This window comes from Sparus aurata, chromosome 21 (genome assembly GCF_900880675.1).
Source record: "Sparus aurata chromosome 21, fSpaAur1.1, whole genome shotgun sequence".
NCBI lineage: Eukaryota > Metazoa > Chordata > Actinopteri > Spariformes > Sparidae > Sparus > Sparus aurata.
This window is the reverse complement of record NC_044207.1, coordinates 1,922,805-1,938,578: the sequence shown is the minus strand read 5'-3', so window position 1 is coordinate 1,938,578 and position 15,774 is coordinate 1,922,805. Positions and strand designations below refer to the sequence as shown.

The 15,774-nt window shown below is 41.0% G+C and overlaps 1 protein-coding gene across 1 annotated transcript in view; it reads right to left on the bottom strand.

Annotated features, from left to right (window-relative positions):
- Positions 1 to 15,774, bottom strand: part of LOC115572887 (putative ferric-chelate reductase 1) — a 51,478-nt gene that overhangs the window by 18,636 nt on the left and 17,068 nt on the right. Inside the window, exon 2 of the mRNA XM_030403367.1 lies at positions 1,017 to 1,221. Within this exon, the coding sequence (XP_030259227.1) occupies positions 1,017 to 1,221 (205 nt within the window). The remainder of the gene's footprint in view (positions 1 to 1,016; positions 1,222 to 15,774) is intronic.

The following is a 15,774-nucleotide window of genomic DNA, read 5'->3' as shown; positions in this document are numbered from 1 at the left end:
AGGGAGGGGTTCATGCTAATCTGAGCCTGAGTGTAAATTCAGAGGTAAATGCATGGCCATAGGATTGGGTAGGGACGCTAGGGACATGTCCCCACTAATGTCCACTGAGTAATGAACTGTCCCCGGCAATAATTTGGAACACATACAGTTAAAAGATCTTGCTCTCTACTAGTCCTGCCTCCCTAAACCAAATATCGTTAATAGCATTGCCTTTAAGTTTTCTTGCTAACGTGTGACAGGCCCACAGGAATGTGGGCTGGCTGTAGTAGCTAGCATCATCCGGGTTGAATTCCTATGCACCAAAGCTGTTCTGTGCACCCCAGGATAAAGAACTTAAGAGGAACATCTCATATTTGATCCAGTGAATCACAGAAGGCACATTTCTAGATAACTGTGGATTTATGTCAACATCTTGATCATTGGTCAGTCAGGCTTGTTTGATTTTGAATAAGTAATGGCTTTCAGAATATAAACTCTTATCACCAGATTCAGACTATAGATACATTCCTGAAGCCTGATAAGGCATGACGACACTAGAGATATCCTTTAAATTGATTACTCACGTAAAACAAAAAGTCACCCATACTTGATGCACAACTTCAATAAAAGTCTCAAAGTATTTGATATCAAATGTACTGTATCAAAAATTCTAGTAAAAGTAAATGATAAATATATTTACTTTATGATATATATACATATTAAATACTGTATTATTAAATTAAATTAAATTAAATTAAATTAATCAAGGAGTCTGGTTTAGACCTCAATTTGAAAAGTGGCATGAGATGACTTTTGTTGTAAATTGGCACAATAAAAATCAAGATTGATTGATTGATTGATTGATTGACTGATTGATTGATTGATTGACTGATTATTGATGAGACATTTGAACCTAACCTGACTTATCAAATAAATGTAGTGGAGTATTTAAAGACATTCCCACCGATGGACAACATCTTCACACACGTTTCAACTGTGGAAGACAATTAGAGAAGCAGCAGGACAGACTGACACACCTGTAATGACTTCACCAGGCCTGTAGGTGGCACTAGATGTAGACAGGGTGAATGGTGGGCTGCTGGTGGAGGCTGTGAAGGGTGGATGAACAGGCATCATGTTACCACAGGAGATCACCACAGAGCCATTAGGGAAGCACACACACTCCTCTACACACATCACACAAACCACTGCTAGGAGCGACATCATGGCTGTAGAAGGCATCTGAGACAGAGAGTGGTAGACAGAGAGGAGACAGGAGACAGAGAGATGACATCAGATCCAAACTCGTCTTAGAGTTCAAACAAAAAAAAAAGATGCTAAGACCAGATGTTATAAATGACTCTTCCTCCTGAACGTGTTATCAATATGATGCAAGTATATGAAGGGAAAAGGATGCAGGCGAGGTGAGACTCATGGAGCCCCTCGGTGATGGTTGTGTTGTAAACCATAAGGTAAGAATGAAAGACCGTGTGGCTTCTATTGAGCACAGAGCCACAGAGTATAGAAGAGTTTAGGAGTTCTGACTTTTTTTTTTTTTTTCAGAATTCTGACTTGAAAGTGATATAAAAAAAAAAGTAAAACTTTAATCTCAGAACTTGAAACAAAAATCCCAAGTCTGAAAAAAAGAAAGAAACATTTGTGTCCTTTACCTGTCTATATACATGTTACTTATTGTTAATTATGTCACTCTACTTCACTACATTTGTTTGACAGATTCAGTTACTGTTACTTTACAGATGAAACATGTACATAATAAAGTATATGATGAGCTTATAAAATATGACAAATTACAAAAGATTAAAGCAGATGTTTCAACCCATTTGGCATTTGACCCCAAAATATTTCTTGTGTATAAAGTAGTTCAAATAAACTAGCCCAGCCTCAACCAACTGCAACAGTCAGATGCTGCTCAGCTGATGTCATATTTAATAATGTATCAGTCACATTTTATACATACAAGTTATTTTGATATTTTAAGTACTTTATGTTAGAAATACTTCTGTACCTTCTTTTAAATAGGATTTTGCATGACTTGTACTTGTAATGAGGTATTTTGTGCTTGTACTTTTTCCTAATTTAAAGGAACAGTTCACCCAAAAATGAAGATTCAGTCATTATCTCCTCACCTTCCTGCTGATTGAAAAGTTTCAGGTAAAGTGTCATATTCCACAGAACATATTTGGATCAGACCAAATCGATGTGGCATCCTGGGGATCCTGGAGCCTTTTTTTCCGATTGCTATTTAAGTTTTAAGACAAGTCCCTACCTACTTCAAGTGATTAGCAGAATGCTGCAACGCTGTTTTCCTGTGAAGCTCCAGAAAGGTTTTGTGGACTACGAGAATGACCTCACTTTGGGTGAGCTGTTCCTTGAAGGACAGCTTCTACTGCCCAGAGTAAACAGTGTACAAGCTGGAAAAGAAGAAAAGTACAGAATATTGACAGCATTAGCATATGGACAATTACCACTTGAGATTGAAACAGCTGGGCTTTACTGAAGCTACCTCAGTTACTTTCTGACCACATTAAAGCTACTTCATGAAAAACATCTGTCAGGAAATTTTTTTATATATATTAGGGCTGTAAAACGATTAATTTTTTTTATCGCGATTAATCACGTTTTGTCCACAGTTAACTTGCAATTGATCGCAAATTAATCGCACAATTTTTTCTGTTGTAATGTACCTTAATGTATTTTTTTCATGTTCTTAATACTTTTAACAACATAAGAAAGGGTAAGGGTTAGGCAAATATGCTTGCTTTATGAAAATATTTATTCAACACAGGAAAATAAAAGGCTCAAAAAATATCCCCTTACCCTAAATGGGATCAAAACATGGTGATGTCTGCTTTTGGCGAGGAGGGGGGGGGGGGCAGTGGGCTCTCTGCATCTGCCATGTGTTTGGCTTGCAAATGATATTTGAGACTCGACGTACTTAAATGGTAACTCATTAAATGTCGACAGTGCATGCAGATAACTAATCGACCAAACCATCTGGCAGTGTTTTGAAAGTAAAGGTTCATAAGTCCTTTCTCCATTTCCTTTGGCTTTGGCTTTTCAGTCCACCATGTTTTTCCCGAACAGCCAACCGTGCTTCTTCTTCTTCTGATTCCCTTTCTTATTCTTCTGCCGACCTCTGGATCAAGACTACAGGTGCCATCGACGGCTGTAATTCATACAATGCGCGTTTCTTTTTTTTTTTTATATAATAACGCGTTATCAACATGTTAACTTTGACAGCCCTAATATGTATATATTTTTTTGGTTTTAATCTTCTCTTAAATTACTGTCAGTATGTTTACATGCACATCTTAGTCAGATTACAGCCATAGTTCGACTATGCTACTCAATCAGACAACTGCAATTGTCCGAGTATACATGCCAGTGAGAAAATCGGATTATTGGCCAGAGCATGTCATACCCGGTACGATAGGTGGTGCTGTACCCATTTCAACTAGTGGTAATAGAGCCACCTCCGGCTGACCTCTTTACGTCACCAGCAACAACAAACTGCCTCTGCATTCGAGAAAGATGCCGTTTGAAGAGCGAGACGAAGCTACATCTTTGTGCATTTCGTATATGGTGTACATGATAATTACACAAACTAGATGCACAATGGCACTCTATCTTGCGGTTATTTCGGAGGAAAGACGCCGCCGCCGCTCCCGCCGCTGTCCTTCTACTTCCAGCTCACAGCTCCCGGGAAAGAAATCTCGCGCCTGCACAGTACGCGAAAATCCCATGCGATCCGATGAAACGTATACATGCAGGAGTAATGCAACTATCAATCGAATAATCTAGGTGTTTTAATTCGACTATAAAAAATCCGATCCTGTCCGATTTTAGTCAGACTAAGGTGTATACATGCATCTTACAAATCCAATCATAGCCGGACTAACCCAGTAATTCGGTTTTCTTGAGTGCCATGTAAACGCACTGAGTGACAGCGCAGCCTCTGCATGGCAATAGATGGGTTGTACCATCTGAGATCGATCTCCCCCTTCTCAAATACAGTTGATTGGGTCCATATAGCCCGTGTTTTCCAAATAGTTTTACAATAATAATATGAAAAAATACAAAAATATGTATTTATTACCAGTGCCATTACTACTTTTATTGCGAAATATTATATAAGCCCACAGCAACATAACGTCATAAGAAAGACTATTAAACAGAGATGGACAGAGTACTCGACCCTAGTACTTGAGTAAGAGTACAAATACTACTGGTCAAAATTTACTCCGTTACAAGTAAAAGTAGCTCAGTCGACATGTTACTCGAGTAAGAGTAAAAAAGTACTTGCTTTTAAAGATACTTAAGTATCCAAAAGTACATGCTTTTAAATTTACTTTAAGTAAAAGTAAGAGTAAGAGTAAGAGTAAAATTCATTTAGAAAAAATTATAGTAATTCATTGATGTGAAAAACATCAATGAATTACTATAATTTTTTCTAAATGAATTTAAGGACCTTTTAACTCTTGTTTCTGAGAATTAACTGTTTGAAACCACCTGCACTGATGTGCTTGCTGTTAGAACCACAATGTTACATAAAGCCTGCAGAAACACTTATAAAAACAAATACAATTAAAACTGCAAGCAGTGATGAACGGGCCCTCGCAGTCCGCACGCATGTCGGGGCATGCTGCCGTCCAAACGAGCCAGGGCTGAAGCTCAGTTGCTTGATCGTTGTTCACGGAGTCGGCAACCGCCTACGTTTGGGACAGTGCACGCCGGGGGTGAATATCAGCCTCTTCTCCCAACGTGTGTTTGTAACGTGGTGCGTTGCCCCTGCCAGTATTAAGCACTTTCAGGTGAAGTCAGAACAACTTCCTGCCATCCACAGACATCCAAATGGACTACAGGTGAATAATTTCTAAAACATTTAGCAATCGGGTACATTTTGGCAATCTATTCTGCACTGTTATGTTGTGTGAAGTGTTACGGCCTTCTCGTTGCCTTTGTCTGGAATTCAGGCATGGACACCTGTGTTTTTGCAGGGAATAGATTGGAAGTGGGACAGAGAAGGGGGGGTTGTGGCTTGCAGTAAACTTCCTCCGCCCTAAATTCGAACCCGGGTCCACTGCGTATGTGGCATGCACTCTAACCACTCAACTACCGGCGCAGCTAAGACACTGCCTTCTGTTGTCACTGTGGCAGGAAGGCAGCGCATCATAGGGGAGGATGGAAGTAAAATGCCACAGATTTCGATAGGTAGTGGAGTGCAGCCAGATGTGATTCTTCCTTTTGGAAAGGGACAGCGGTCAAGTGACCAGGTTTGACGAGCGTCCTGCACAGTGGCGCCCCCAGAACATTTTCATTGTGGGGGACCAGATGGGGCCAGTGACAATCTTAGGGTGGCACACCAAAATGGTCCTTGTGGCAACTCAGATTCAGCTCCAGTCTGTGGCTGCGTACTGCATTCCCCTTGACTATTTTTCATTAAAGACAATATGCATCCAACACATTTACCTCAAGTTTGAGAAACACACAAACGTTTCAGAAAAACACAAAAATGTAGTTGTTTTTTTCTTCTGCTTCTTGCGCCGACTTCCCGTCAGACTGCACACCTTTCAGCACATTAGCACCCCCACAGGTGGAGATTTAAATTACAGTTCCCTATTGAGCCAGCACCTTAGTCAGTCAGGGAAATTTGTTGGGAGCACTGGGGAGGCCAGTGGGGTAGCCAGCAATTTTCAAGGGGTGGCCATGGCCCCCCCTGGGGGCGCCACTGGTCCTGCAGTAGCTGTGTTTAACCAAAGAACTCACTCAGTTGTTTAAAATGGCAGGGGAAGCCACTGTTTTCATCGTGGAAAAGTTGGTCAGAATCACAACTCCACACATCTTGTTTTGTACCACACTGACAGGGCAGACACAACACACAAATGGCATTCTTAGCAAATTGGCTTGATTGAAAATTGTGTGCTGTGGCTTACTACCACTGACTTATCCATTATGTGGCTCTAAACATTACCCTTCAATTATTCCATGTTGTAATGTGCAATTTAGACAAAACTACCTGCAAATGCAATGTACATCTGACTATGTCATCAATGCACATAAATGAGTGAAAAGTACTGCTTCACTTGCCTTCTTTCAAAAATTTATTTATGGCTGTCTATAAATGTCAAGCTTTTGATCTAATTTCTGCTTTGTTTGCTAGTTTTTATTCCATAAAGTGCGTGCAGCCACATTTTGAAATTTCAATCAAATCTGATAAATATGAGGCTGACTTCCTGCAATGGAATGGAATTATCTAGAGGTTATCCAGAGGTTGCTAAGCACAAAGGATACCTGTGACCTGAAAGACAACAATGCCATTTAGTGGCGACCTGCATCACGTACACCATCAATTCACGTGCTTCTAAGCAAAATTGACCACTTCCTGTTGGACTGAGAGTGTGGGTGTAAATGAGTCATTTGTGCGTCTTGTCATAACACACCTGCGTGCCAAATTTCATTTATGTACATGCATGTTACATACAGATTGTTATTCACCATTAACAAAAACAATTATGATTAAAAACAATTTTAAAACAGTTATAGATGATGGACAGTAACAGGCTGAGCAGGAGTCCCTGCAGTGCTGCTGGGCTGGATGGTGTCAGTGGGACATCATCTGGGTCGGTACTCAGGGTGTTTGGGGGTCCAGTCTCCTCTGTCCACCACATCGTCCGTCAACCGGGTCTGCAGTTCTGACTCCATCGACGGCTGCCATGTCATTAAGAATGTTTTAAGAAAGAGGCAGGAATTATAATTTCATACTCTAATTATCATGATAATAATCATAATAAATTACAGCAAACTAAACTATCTACCAAACATTTAAAATACAATGCCTTTAAGATCATAATAAAATCATATGTGGTGATCAGCAGTTTATATGTCAGCATTAACGTAGCGTATCGGTATGTTAATGACCCCAAACTGTTAGCTAGCTAATAATGATAATATTGATAACATTACTGTGGGTTCAATAACAGGTTTACCTCTCCACGGTCCTCTCAGCCGGAGATAAACCAGAGCCGCTTCTCCTCTTCCTCCACAAGCAGAAGGATTAAAAAGGAAATCAGGAATTCCAGAAGCTGAAACAGATCTGACAGTCAAACTTTACTCTTCTTGTCACTTTCGCAGACCTTACCTCACCAGAAATAGTGAGGTGTGGGCGGAAACATCTGGTGACACAACCAGGAAATGCTGCGAAGGGTAGACCGTCCAATTTCACAACAGGCTGACGCGGCCTGCAGGTCTCTCTGAAGGATCCTGCCTTTGCTGGCGGCGAAGGATGGGTCCTTGAAGGATGCTACCCCTGAATTCGGACACAGCCTATGTTTGTCATCACTGCACATAAATGAGTGTAGAATAATGCTTCACTTGCCTTCTTTCAAAAATTTATTTATGGCTGTCTATCAGTGTCAAGCTTTTGATCTAAGCTCTGCTTTGTTTGCCAGTTATTATTCCAAGAAGTGCGTGCTGCCAACCAATTCATGTGCTTCTAAGCAAAATTGACCACTTCCTGTTGGACTGAGAGTGTGGGTGTAAATGAGTCATTTGTGCGTCTTGTCATAACACACATGCGTGCCACATTTCATTCATGTACATGCATGTAGGACGCCCAATTTGACAGAGAAAACCCTTACTTCATGTTTCCAGTGGGTGGCGCTATGGATATGACACAGCATTGATTCACAGATCTATTCAGGGCGTCTCCCTCTACATTCCCTCTAGATTTGGCCGAGCTAGGAAATAGTATGAAGGAGTTATCAGGACTTGATGCTTCATGACGAAGGATTGTTATGGCGGGCTCCGCAACTGCCAGCAGGTATGACGTAGGATAAAGACTTCCATAACTTTTCATCTTCAAGGTCAGAGGATGCTACTGAGTGACTTTGAAGTCGGTGGTGTTACATCTGTAGGAGGAGATAATTTAAGTACGAAGATTGGCATAATTCAACATGGCGGCCAAAAGCAAAATGGCAGACTAAGTATTGATGCTGAGATTTGTTAGGGGAGACAGCCTCTACAGTTACGAGCAGTTTGGTGTGGATAGGAAATTGTATGTTGAAGTTATAAAGCCTCGATGCTTGACGGCGTGAGGAAAAAATGGTTTCCACCGCACCACCCACTAAAGTTTGGCGCAGCTGAATGATTTCCATAACTTTTATTCTTCAAGGCATGAAGAAAATTACTGAGTTAATTTGAAGACTGTGGTGTTTAAGCTCTAGGACAAGATAATTTTCAAAGTAGGCATGAATTGGACAAAAACGCCGCCACACATCTAAATGGCTGCCTTCCTGTTGGACTGACACTAGGGGTCCAAATGGGTTGTTTGTGCGTCTGGTCATGAGGAATCTGCGTATTGAATTTCGTTCTTCTACGCACTTGTGGGAGGCGGGGCTGAACATTAGGGGGCGCTACAGAGCCCGCAGGTCACGACCACGGCCAGTGACAATGCAGGATCGCTATTTTCGCTTAAAGGAGAACTTTGGTCGATTTAAACATGCAGCTTCATTGCTCAAGCTACCCTTGACTTGCCAGTACCGAAGACGCGAACACATTTGGTCAAACCATTACAGAGCTCCGTGAACGCAGATTTAGCATTGAACACTAACAGCATGGGGTCAGAACTTTACACTGTGTTTTAAGCGTCTTAACATGCTCCACATCTCACACCGAAAGTTATGCAACATCAGCAGACACCTTAGCACACAGCACTGTAGCGTGTATGACTCAAAATGAATAAAAAAGTAGTTAAAACAGTGTGTTTGTGCAAGCAGCTACTTACCTGTTTGTTGACATCAGCGTCTTCCAGTAGCTAGACCAAACTAGTCAATCCGTCGAGCGTGCATTTACTCCCTCACTGGCGGAGACAGAAACGTATTCCAGTATTTTCGTGTTTCTGTTCATAATGTACATGTCCATGTTGCAGCCTGTCATGAGCCATGAGCCTTACAATAGCCTGTTAAGCCTGTTAAGTGCACACTCGGTGGATATACTAGTTTGGTCTAGCTACCGGAAGACGCGGATGTCAACAAACAGGTAAGTAGCTGCTTGCACAAACACACTGTTTTAACTACTTTTTTATTCAGTTTGAGTCATACAAGCTACAGTGCTGTGTGCTAAGGTGTCTGCTGATGTTGCATAACTTTTGGTGTGAAATGTGGAGCATGTTAAGACGCTTAAAACCCAGTGTAAAGTTCTGACCCCATGCTGTTAGCGTTCAATGCTAAGTCTCCGTTCACGGAGCTCTGTATTGGCTGGACCAAATGTTTTCGCGTCTTTGGTACTGGCAAGTCAAGGGTAGCTTGAGCAATGAAGCTGCATGTTTAAAACGACCGAAGTTCTCCTTTAACCTGACGCAAATTCCAAATTTGGAGAGTTTTCGATTATGTTCAGGCATCCAAAACTGCAGTCGATGTCGGATCAGAATAATAATAATAACGAAGAATAACGCTTCCAATTACAATAGGGACCTCACAGGTCGATGACCTGCTTGGGCCCTAATGATGGGGATCACAGGAGGACAGCACAGTGATGTTGATAGGTTTTCAATGTAGTGAGTCGCCGGGACCCACAGGGGGTGAGTTGAGTGGGTCCCTGGGAAATTCAATGGGTCCCGACTCCCCAGTTAAAAAGATTTCTTTCTTTCTTATATTATTCTCTTTCTTAAATTTTATTGAGTGTTAAACTCCTCTGATGGTGGTATGATATGGTTATGATAAACGGATATATTCATGTATGTTCAAAATGTATCTGAAATTAAACAAATAAAATTACAGATCTGAAAAGTTTATTGCAAAACAACTGTCACAGTGGCATATGACATTCAAATCAAACAGCATTTTTGTAGCAACATAAATAGCACCACAATAAATTACTAAAATTCAAATAGTCTGCTGACCGTTTGGGCATAACAAAATGGCGGCTGCCATTCAATGTAGTTTTCATCACCACCACCGGATTATGTTCTATTTATTTCATTACAGCACGTCCCCTAAACGTTAAAATATAATCGACACAAATGAGCACAGCATCGAGCAGTGGAAACGTGGGTTTATTTTCTATGAAGTTCGTATTTTTAATTGTTGAAATCAGAGGTGTAGAAAGCTTTTCAAAAGTGCGGGGGATGGATGTGGTGGTGGTGGTGTTTTTAACACAATTTTGGGTCGGGGGGTGATGATAAATGACATTCAAATTTTAATCTGTGTCTATAATAACCACACCCTGACATGTAAATGTGACATCTGTCTTGATTCTTTTAATAATAATATTTATAATAGAAGCCTACTGCAACTGTACTTTTTCTTTTTTACCATTAAATGTTATTTTATCCATTATCATATTCTATAATGTTCTGTCATGGACTATGTCACTTCACTGCTAACAGAAAAGAGAGCTGCTCACTGCCAGTTGCAGCTGCTTATCTTGATCTGCAGTCTCTGTCAATTTTTTTGTCATGATTGTTATTATTAGTACTTAGATGATCAAAAATCACAGTTACTTGCCAGGATGTGGTTATTATAGACAGATTTAATATTTAACTGTCATATGTCATCACAGTAACAGCGATACATACATTAGCAGCTGTAAATACATAAAACATTATAAAACACATCATGTGGTTTGGTGTCGACCTGTATTCTGAACGTATCAGGAGTAATCAACGTTTATAATCATCAGAGAACGTTACAGACAATGTTTTTGGTGCTCTCCGTTTCCAGAGAATTCACAGAGAAGCTGGAGAGGTTTGTGACATTTTCAGCCCGGATTTTTGTGAGGAGGGACTTAATCGCCTGTCCCAAATAAACGCCTGGTCTGTTAAGTGGTTGAGACAAATACACGCCCGGCTATTATTTGGTATTTTACGGTAGATCCCGCCTCATCAACAAGAGCTGAACAATAAATCTAACATAGCAAGAGAGGCGGGACTTAAGGCAGAACAGTCAATCATCAGCCGGTCAGTCCCAAAGCCGGTGTCATGTTTGAAGCAGCAGCAGGAGAGGGAGGAGAGAGGAGGCAGCTGCAGCGAGCGCAGACTTCGAGCGCCCGGAGAAAGTGACTCCGGCCGCAGTAAGGCGTTTGTGAAAAACTGCAGAAAAAGTGTGGGTGTTGAACCCTCTCATCGGGAAAAGTGTGGGTGTTAAAACACACACATCCCCCACGAGTGCGATGTCCCTGGTTGAAATGAAATCAGCGGTGACGGGCTAGTTGTTTTGGTAGCGGCTAAATTAGGATGTCACGATACTTTGTACAGGGGATCACGTCTGCGCCGAGTAGATGCGCAGAGGGTTGAAACAGCGCTTGTCCGGTCTGCTAACAACAAGGTTTCTTTGCCAGTTACTGTGATTAAACACGAGTTGTTTAATGTTCACAATGTATCGTTTTTCATGGGAAAAATGAGGTGCGTCCCCGGGACGCATGGATAGTGAGTTTAGTGCGTCCTTTCAGATTTTAATGCGTCAGGGACGCAGGACGCGTACCTAGCAACATCACTGCAGCAGATGTTGCAGATGTTTATTAACTATCATTAAAACTGTAACCAAATGAACCCTGCACCGTCCAACTAACTCTCTATCAGAAGTTGGGAACTGGAACCCCCTCAAAGACCAATGTTGTCCCCAGACCACTGGTTGAGAATCACTGCTTTACAAAAAACTACATCTGATGCAGCCATTGTCGCGGTTTTGTGTTGACAAACGCAGTCGAGAGCGTGGCTACTTTGGTGGTATCCTTATGGGGAGGGATGACGTATTTCCGCTTTTACGTAGATCCCAGTGGAGAGCGTGCACTGTGATAGGTTTCCTTCTTTGACAAACACAGCTTGTGTCCAATAGTATTTTAGGAAAAAAAAAAAAAAAAAAGAGCAGACCTGACAGTAACGAGTACTTTTCAGCCTTCCTAGAAATTAACTCGAGTAAAAGTAAAAATATTTGTCTTGGAAATGTATTCAAGTAAGAGTAATAAGTACCAAAGAAATCTAATACTCAAGTAAAGTACAAATCCTCTGGATATGTACTGAAGTACAGTACTCAAGTAAATTTACTCCGTTACTGTCCACCACTGTACTCTATGTCAAGTGACATAGTGGTCAGCTGACATACTGTCATACTGATAGTATATTATGAGATTTAGCTGTATAAATAAAGGTTAAACAAAAATGTCAGCATCAAATTGACAAAACTTGATGACAACTGACATGGTTATTTTTCAAACTCCTTTTTGGGGTTTATACAGGGTTTCTGGAGTTGTATGTTGTTTCTATGATAGTACAATTTTTTAGTGGTGAAAATAATTATCTAAAGGTCTTATATCCATTTAAATACCGTTTTATTGACATGACATCATTTCTGCAATGCTATCTGCTGGTAATGTCAGTAACATGTTTAAATCGGATTTTCCATTATACAGTCACTAGTTTTGTTATAGAAATGATGCTTTTGATATGTTAAAGGGATAGTTCGGGTTTTTTGATATGAATCTGTATGGCATCCTCGTCAGCAGTGTCGTGCATCAACACTGACTTACCCCCGACAGTGTCCTGTGCGCCTGTCCTTGCCCAGTTTTTGTGCTGACGAAAGTAGTCCGGCAAGTTGTCTGGGGTCATGAAAATAAAGCATTTTTCTTCTAAAAAAGACAAACAAAAAGAGTGATACATTTGCATCACAAAACCGTTGTCCACGAAAAAGTTAGACCTCATAATCGCTTGGCGCTATTTTCTCTCGATTCGTATCACTTCGTGCTGCTGCCAGCTGACAGCCGCGCACGAATCCAACACTTTTTTCAGTTGTTTGGCAGTGTTTTACGTGCTCGGACAAACGACCACAGCGACGCAAGAGAGCTAACGTGAGAGCTAGCTAGCGATAAGTTTATAAGGCTGGCAGCAGCGCGCAGTGATCGAATCGAGAGAAAATAGCACTAAGCGATTATGAGGTCTGACTTTTTCGTGGACAACGGTTTTGTGATGCAAATGAATCACTCTTTTGAACACATTTGTTTTGAGAAGAAAAAGGCTTTATTTTCATGACCCCAGACAACTTGCCGGACTACTTTCGTCAGCACCAAAACTGGGCAAGAACTCGGTGCACAGGACACTGTCGGGGGTAAGTCAGTGTTGATGCACGACACTGCTGACGGGGATGCCATACAGATTCATATCAAAAAACCCGAACTATCCCTTTAATTAATCTTGCCAGCATCCTGGCCACTAGAGGTCCTGCAAGGGAGAACATGATCAGGGTCTCTTTTAGTCAGTGCGTTTACATGACACTCAAGAAAACCGAATTACTGTGTTAGTCTGATTATGATCGGATTTTTAAGATGCATGTATACACCTTAGTCTGACTAAAATCGGACCGGATGGATTTCTCATAGTCGAATTATAGCACCCAGATTATTTTATTGATAGTCGCATTACTCCTGCATGTATACGTTTTATCAGATCGGATCGGATTTTGCATTCTGCGCATGCGCAAGATTTTTTCCCCGGGGCCGTGAGCTGGAAGTAGACGGACGGCGGCGGCGTCTTTCCTCCGAAATCACCGCAAGAAAGAGCGCCATTGTGCATCTAGTTTGTGTAATTATCATGTACACCATTGAGAAATGTACAAAGATGTAGCTTCGTCTCGCTCTTCGTCCGCCATCTTTCTTGAATGCAGAGGCAGCTGGTGACGTAATGAGGTCAGCCGGAGTTGGCTCTGTTACCACTAGTTGAAATGGGTACAGCGCCACCTAGCGTACCGGGGTATGACATGCTCCGGCCCAATAATCCAATTTTCTCACCGGCATGTATACTCGGATAATTGCAGTTGTCTGGTTGAGTTGCATAGTCGAACTATGGCTGTAATCTGACTAAGCTGTGCATGTAAACGCACTGAGTGGTGGCTAGCTGAAAATATGTCCAGCAACATTGAAGCTTTGTCCCTTTATATGATCACTTAAGTAAGTAAGTAAGTGAGTATGCGATGTCTCTGCATCAATACCTTCAGATTTCTGTAGGATACCAGAAAAAGTTTGATAATGGTAGGCTTAAGACTAGTTTTTATTGACCATGTGGCTACATGCTAGTTTTTACTGATGCTAACTTTTTGACACTTTAGCCAAGGCTTGGCTACTTCTTTAAATAGCTTAAGATGTCTATCAGAAAATAGTTTGATAGAATATGATGATAAAGTGGCAGGCTACAGGCTAGATTTTTGTTATTGACCACATGCTACATGCTGATAAGAAGTTAATTAAAGGTTGTATTATGGAGAATGTTTATTAACCCTTAGGAGTCTGGGGTATAATTGGCCGTTTTTGACTACTTTTGATTTTACCATTATATTTCACCTTAAAAACTATTTACCTTGCCTTGTTTGGTGTCATTATTTTCAGGACAACCTCACATGTGTGACTGTACAGTTATTTTTTCATTTTGACACACTGTATTAACACAATGGACCTAAAATCACAAAAAAACATGAAATCTGAGTAGGAAAAAGTTGGATTTTTTCACTGTGAAAACCACAAATATGTTTAACGAACCATTTTTATTACTTATAATGCAAATATTAATTGTTGTTTGCTAAAATTGTGCATAAGTTATTAAAATTTACAAAGTTATATGTAACTATTTACATTTAAATGCAGGCAATGCCTCAGGCTCAGGTCTCCCTCAGCTCTCCTGCCTGCTCCACATTCAGCAGTCTCCTCATTGTTTTGACTCACAAAACAAAACAAATGACTCCACTACACACTAAACACACTACACTAAACACTACAGAACACACTAACTATACACTCCAAACAGGCTAAATGTCACAAATCTCTCAACTCTCAAAACCCGCCATCTCTATCGCTCTCTATCACCGTCACTGCTGCTGTCACTATTTTGCCGCCATCCCTCCCGAAACTTCCCCCTGTTCCTCAGCAACCAAATCACGTGTTTTGCCACATAATTTTGTGATTGGTTGGTATGGTGCCTTTTTCCACCAATAGGAACATGTTTTTTGCATGCAAACACTTCCTGCTTGCGGACACTTTCCTGAGAAAAGCCTGTTTTTACCCTTTCTTCCTGCACCAAATGCACAGCAAACATGATGATAATGTTAGCAAAAAAGTGCGGCAGACATATTTATCGTATCTCTGCTTTTACTTGGCCTATCAACACAATTTAAAACTGGTATATAGTTTGCAGGCTGCTCCACACATACGCCGGAACCAAGACCCACTGAGGCTGCGTCAGGCTGCTACATCATCTTAAATCAGTCACGTGATTTGATCACGCCAGCATGATCATCGACTCCTTAGGGTTAAAAGCTATATTTTTTAGGTAAATCTCATAATATACTATCAGTATGACAGTATGTCAACTGAGCACTATAGAGTAAGATGTCAATTTGACATTGAAAGTGATATAATAGCCATTTATGAGTGGATATGTAGGCCTATAATATTATGTCAGGTGTCATGTAATGTGTATGTAGGTGTTATGAATGCTTATGTATACTCTCTTCAAATGAAGTGTTACTAAAAGTTGTTTTGTTGGTTTGTGGTTGTTTTCATGAGGTAGTGATTTGTTGGAAATCTGTGAAGTGAACAGGTATGTTAGGAAAGAGTTACCTGGGGTCTCCAGTGCAGCTCAGAAGCTTATCTGAGCTGGAATTCTGGTCTCGCAAGGAGATAAGTCCATCACCCACTCAGTAGGACCAGGATGTAGTCACATGTCCCTGAGTATCTGCACATGTGCATATGGTTTTATGCAGTAGGTGATTTGAGGGGGGATGCCGTCCCCCTTGT